Source organism: Protopterus annectens, chromosome 1.part0 (genome assembly GCF_019279795.1).
Source record: "Protopterus annectens isolate FY-2018-M chromosome 1.part0, PAN1.0, whole genome shotgun sequence".
NCBI lineage: Eukaryota > Metazoa > Chordata > Ceratodontiformes > Protopteridae > Protopterus > Protopterus annectens.
In genome coordinates this window covers 1,848,612,657-1,848,618,656 of record NC_056725.1, presented here as the reverse complement: position 1 = coordinate 1,848,618,656, position 6,000 = coordinate 1,848,612,657, and the positions used below count along the sequence as shown (strand labels likewise).

The 6,000-nt window shown below is 39.4% G+C and overlaps 1 protein-coding gene across 1 annotated transcript in view; it reads right to left on the bottom strand.

Moving 5' to 3' along the window:
* Positions 1–6,000, bottom strand: part of C9 (complement C9) — an 802,110-nt gene that overhangs the window by 388,529 nt on the left and 407,581 nt on the right. Inside the window, exon 8 of the mRNA XM_044069841.1 lies at positions 1,273–1,401. Coding sequence (XP_043925776.1) covers positions 1,273–1,401 — 129 coding nt within the window. The remainder of the gene's footprint in view (positions 1–1,272; positions 1,402–6,000) is intronic.

Below are 6,000 nucleotides of genomic sequence, written 5' to 3'. Positions count from 1 at the left end.
ACAGCTTCATATAAGTTCCAGCTAACCAAACCAAACTCTTAACCTTTTATTTGGAAACGCATCCTTGGGACTGAATATCTTACTCTTATCAGAGTAGGACTTGGCTAAGGAGGCAAGGTTACTTTTCGGGAGCCAATTCTTCTGCCAAAATGCAAATGATAGAGTCAAACAGATTTAACTGCTGCATGGTGGTATTCTCAGAATTTCTCAAAGAAAGAAGAAAAGTAAATACTTAACTTTTTTCCTGTGCAAAAACCAATGATTTGCCTTTCTGTGAGTTATGTTAAAAACAGTTGAGGATTATATTAAATAGCAGCAGTAAAGGGAAACTACTATCCACATTAGCAGTAACAGAGTGTGGCAACTCATAAACTAAATACCGATTTGAGGTATTGTCTATCCATAATCTTTTGATTGCAGTTTTGTGCATTCAAGGCAGAAATCTGTCTACTTTTGAGAAATTCCGTTGAACCTTTGGGTATACTTTGACTATTTACTTCAGTACAGCTTGTAAACAAAGGCATCTTAGACAACAATTACAACTGTCTCAATAGTAACTATCAGTTCTCAAAATGTTTGTGAAAGGTACATAGAGAAGGTAAACTCTGTGCTGACCACACATTAGCATACACGTGTGGCTCAGTGTTAATGATATGGCATAGAAGAATTACACCATACTGCTGTCTAAGATCTTGTGAAGTATTACGAAAAACAGACCCTATCTACTGGTTCATATTACTTGCTTTGAAAAACAGTTTGAAGTGTTTCTTGAGATTATTAACAAGCAATGTTGCAAGCACGTAATGGCCAGCAAAGTTCTGCTAGTGCATGAAAGAATAAAGGATTATAAATGGTGTAAATTTTTCTCGGGTCATAGGCCAGAAATCATCATGGTAAAAAAGATTACAAGATGTGAAATACTGAGGTACATTGCCACAATGTGAGAAACAGTGAAGCTTTTGCTCTCTAATGGTAAAAGAACTTTAACAATAATTGAAGCCAGTTATGTGGATAGATACATAAATGTCCTCACCAACTTTCTTCACAGGACACAATGCTTCTTAACATGATAGAAAGTGACAGCTTAAAAAAGTGCCCATCTAAGAAAGTAAAAGCTCTTTAGGGCAAAGTGTTCCTTCCAATACAGCCTTAGAAAAACAAAAACAGGCAACAGAGCCAATGTGTTAGCATCATAGTTTAGGTAAGGAGAAGCAAAATTAGAAATATAGTCACTGTAATATTTTACAAAAAATACTTAATGCAAACACTAACCAGCTCCTTCAGTTCTCATCCTTTTACATGTATCGCTATGTGATTTAATTGAGGCATCCACAGTTGATTCAGCTATATTAATCTTGGCGTCATATCCAAAACATTTCTTTATTTCTTCCAATGTTTCCTCTAAAAATATAGACATAATAATAGTGTCAGAAGCAGCATTGGTGCAGTTATTATTACATCTATTAGCTTTAATGAGAATTTGTGTGAGACTTCATAAATGAAATCAACAGTCATTTACATATGTCAGCTACACTCATAACAAGAAATAAGCAAATAGAGATTTAAACCAAAATGTTGCATATTATAAGAGCACATACTGCAGAAATATGAATGGATAAAGTTATATAAGCTACAGGTGGTTGGCATATAATTCCACTACCTCTGTTAAAGCCATTCATAAAATATACAAATATTTCACTCCATAGAAACAAAAAAAAAAATCATTCTTAAAGAAAGAGTTCTAGCGGACAATAAATAGATTCTTTTTCAAGTAGACACTATATAGAAATGTATTACTCTAGTCATATAATGTGCAGCTAAACATTACTTTAAGGGTGAGGGAACTAACACAAAATGACAACAGACAGGACAAAATAACAAGTGGGGATATCTGGCAAGAGCTGGATAATAAGAGAGAGAGAGAGCAAGATACTGTCCTGATCTTATAAAATGTCCATAGCTATCATTGTCTTAAAATAATGCCATCAGGGCAGACAGCCTAGTATGAACCTATGAACCTATAAAAAGGGCACAGTATACTCAAATCAAGGGGTGGCGTAAGCCATACAGAATCGGGCTAGGCTTATCATTGCCCCAGGGCAGATAGCCTAGTATGAACCTATGAACCTATTACTCCTGCCATGGTGACTGACCTAATGAAAAGTAATCAGACATTTAGACAAAAGCCCTAGAATTCAGAACAGATTAGTGTGAGTAGGTACCCATAACCAGTGATTTCCCCATCACTGTAGCTCCTTCTGATTCACAGACCACCACACCACTGAGGTTTCCCACTAGCAGGAGCATTAGTACTGAGCCACATGGCAGTGAAGCAGTCTGGGGAGTGACCAATGTTAATTAGTCTTGTGCTATCTTCCAGAATTGCCTGCAATTCCTGACTTATACCGATGGGTGATTCAGAGAATTGTTTGGCTAAATAAAGTTTCACAGGTGGAGGAAAAAGCACCATTAATTACTTCATAGGAAGCAGAAGCAGTGCAGATAAGTTACCCAGAGACATGGTGGTGGGGGGGTTAGTATTTGTATATGTGGGGGGGTGTTAGTATTTGTATATGCTACCTGCAAATTCAGTGTACTGAACTCTGTTAAAGGTAGACCCTCAGGAATATATTTATGCTAACCTGGCTGGAACTCTTGCTATAATCAGCTCTCTTCAGAACGTTAGTCTCCACGCCAGTCTATGATGTGCAATCTCTTCTATGTAACATACTGTCACTGACAATGCTAGAGCTTTTCTTTATCTCATCTCCTCCCTGCTCTAGCTCACTAGTATAGCTCTCTGACCCGAACTTATGAAATTGCAGTGTCCACATAGCTATCATTTTTCCCCACCTGTCCACTCCTAGAAAACTCTGCTACTATCCTACTGGACATTTTCCTTTCATGCTAAGGCTAACAGACGTCCTATACTAGTCTTACAAGCCCAACTCACTCTGTTTTATCCCTGCCATCTTGCCCTGTCTACAGTCTTACCCAACCATTCCCGATTAGCAACCTGGCCCTATATGCAGACACAGTGCCACCTGGTGGCCATAAGAATTCGTTTATTTCAGAGTTCTCTACCTGGTCCCACTATTGGGTGGGTACGTCCCTCGTACAGCTACAGCTCACTACGAAGCTCTCCACTCTTGCAGCTAACTGTGACTCACTCTCTATTCTTCCCTGAACCTGCTCTTAAATATCACTTCCAATCTGGCTAGTCACAGAACTAATGTTCTCAAACCTTTAGGACAATAGACCCCACCTCTCTCCAGTTATTACCTCAAACAAATGCTACCAACTACACTTTAATGCAATTAAATTTTACCATCCTCCCATATATGACTGCTTATTTATTTCCTCCTTCTTTTATTCCATAGCACATCCTCTGCATCAGGAATCAAACCCTTGCCTAGACCTACGTCAAGTTGCGACAACTACAAAGACAGGCTGACTACCAGCCATTTAAATCTAATTCAGGATATTATTTCCAGCTATGAAAACCACTAAAACCAGCTACTTAAACTAATTCAAGTTATTAGTTCCACTCTACTACTGTTTCACTGGACTGGTAGCTGGCAAGGTGATAACTGCAGTTAAGCCCCCAGATCAGAACAAGTAAACACCTGAACTCTACAACAGCCATCACAGAGCAGAAAGTATCCTAGCTCTGCTGTACTGTTGCTGAAGTACCCAAATGTGCTCCCAAGCCCCCCAAGCAGAAAACCCATCTCTGCTCCCTGCTATCCCACTCTTTCAACTGGCTAAACACTCTAAAAATTGGCCTCCTAACAGTAAACCTTGAACAGAATAAAGCAAGATTTTGTGTAGCACATTGTTTCTCACTCTAATTTGGCTTCTAATGATTGAATTGTAACATCATAAAACTTGATTTGGGATAGCTTAACTTTGTTAAGCTCACTGATACTTTTTCTTCAGAATCCCTGCCCCCAGACCTCGGTGCTGTCGCCCTCACTAATGCATTGGCTCACTCCACTCCCCTACCCTATCCCCATTTCCCACCCACTCCAGCTAGCTCTAGTTTTAAATCTAACCTTCCCCCCATCCAACCAGTCACAGACCTGAGACTGCCTCATAACCAACCAATCACTGACCTTACAATTCCTATCTCACCCCCACTACATTTACCAATTAACATACTCTCACCTACAATGACACCCACCCACTGTCACAAACTAGTCACCTCACTCTCATGCAAACTCTCTATCCTATTAATCCTGACACTAAACCTCTTCCTCACCTCTTATCACATCACACTACACACAAAGTTCACTACCTCTACAAAACAAACCTCTACCTATAACTCCAGCACTCCTCATTACAACCAACTTATATCACCAAATCTCCTTCATAACATCACCATAACACCAAACCCACTTATGATGCTCTCAATTACCCCCAAATCACCTACTACTAACAAGTTAATTGCCATCTTAATTAAACTTAATAAACTCCTCCACCACATTCACTACCAATTAATACTTGCAGGTGATATTCACCTAAATCCAGGGCCTAACCTTCCACAAACCATCCCAGCAGATACCACTCTCCCCTCAAACCAGCTACTAACCAATAGACCAAAAACTAGCCTACTAATTCTGTGCTTAAATATTTGAAGTGTTAACAATAAGGTACACTTACTACATGCACTACTCTCCACCTACAACCCTGATATATTATGTCTAACAGAAACCTAGCTAAAGCCCACTACTGCAGACAAAGAACTTCTACCTACAGGTTACAATGTATTCTGCCGAGATAGATTAACTACAAAAGGAGGGGGTGTAGCCCTACTCTATAAGAATACCCTAAATATTACCACAATTAATCTAGATACTCCCCCTTTCAACAACTCTGAAATCCTCCTAGCTAGACTCCAACTTAGTGACAAAAAGTCACTCAACATTGTCACATGCTATATACCACCAGGCATTAACATCCCAACCACTGAAGCCTTCCTACAATGGTCAAACCAAAACCTCCCTCAGGAAACCATTATACTCGGTGATTTCAACATAGATTGGAATACCTGCTCAACCTTAAACCCAACCAACCATATTAACCTCTATAACTTTTCACAAGTTATCCAAAGTAGCACTAGACTAGGAAATCCACAATCAACCCACTTTTCTATTAAAACTCAAAACCCAATCCTCCCCTAACTCCAGATCAATAACATCCCACAACACAAAAAACTTTGACCCCAACAAATTCAAACTCGAACAAAAACACCATAACTGGTGCATACTAAAGACCTTACCCCTAGAAGAAGCCATAAACCATTTCAACAACACATTCTTAAGTATCCTAAATGCCCATGCCCCACCCCATATTATCAAACTCAAAACTAAAACAGTCGCCTGGCTCACCAAATAAACTAAAAAGAAAATTTCAGAGAGGAACAAAGCCTGGCACACCTGGAGAGCCACTAACATCCCAGCAGCTAAGGTACAATTCCAACAGCTCAAAAATGAAACAAAAAGGTCAATCCTCCTAGATAAAAATACTTATTTCCTTGACCTACAAAACAAGCATCAAAACAACCCCAAGACATTCTGGGCAGGTATAAACAGCATACTCCACCCTGGCCCCCCTCGACCCCATCCCCTACTTCCACTAATGACATCACAAATATACCAGATGCATTTAACAAATATTTCAGAGAGACTATTGCTAACCTTGTTCAAAAACAGCCAACTACTACCACTAATCACCCACAACCTGCAGATAGACCTAAAACTTCCTTCCAGTTTATACCCATCCCAACCAACTATGCCAAAAAGTTACTACTTAAACACAAACCTACTTCACTAGCAGCTGATAAACTACCCGCTAAATTCCTTCAGCTGGCTGCTAATGAACATGCCTTCCTCATATCTATCATACTAAATAGATCTATCTCAGAAACCTCAATCCTACCCATCTGGAAAACCTCCTATATTACCCTCCTCCATAAAGGCAGAATCTCCACCAATCTCA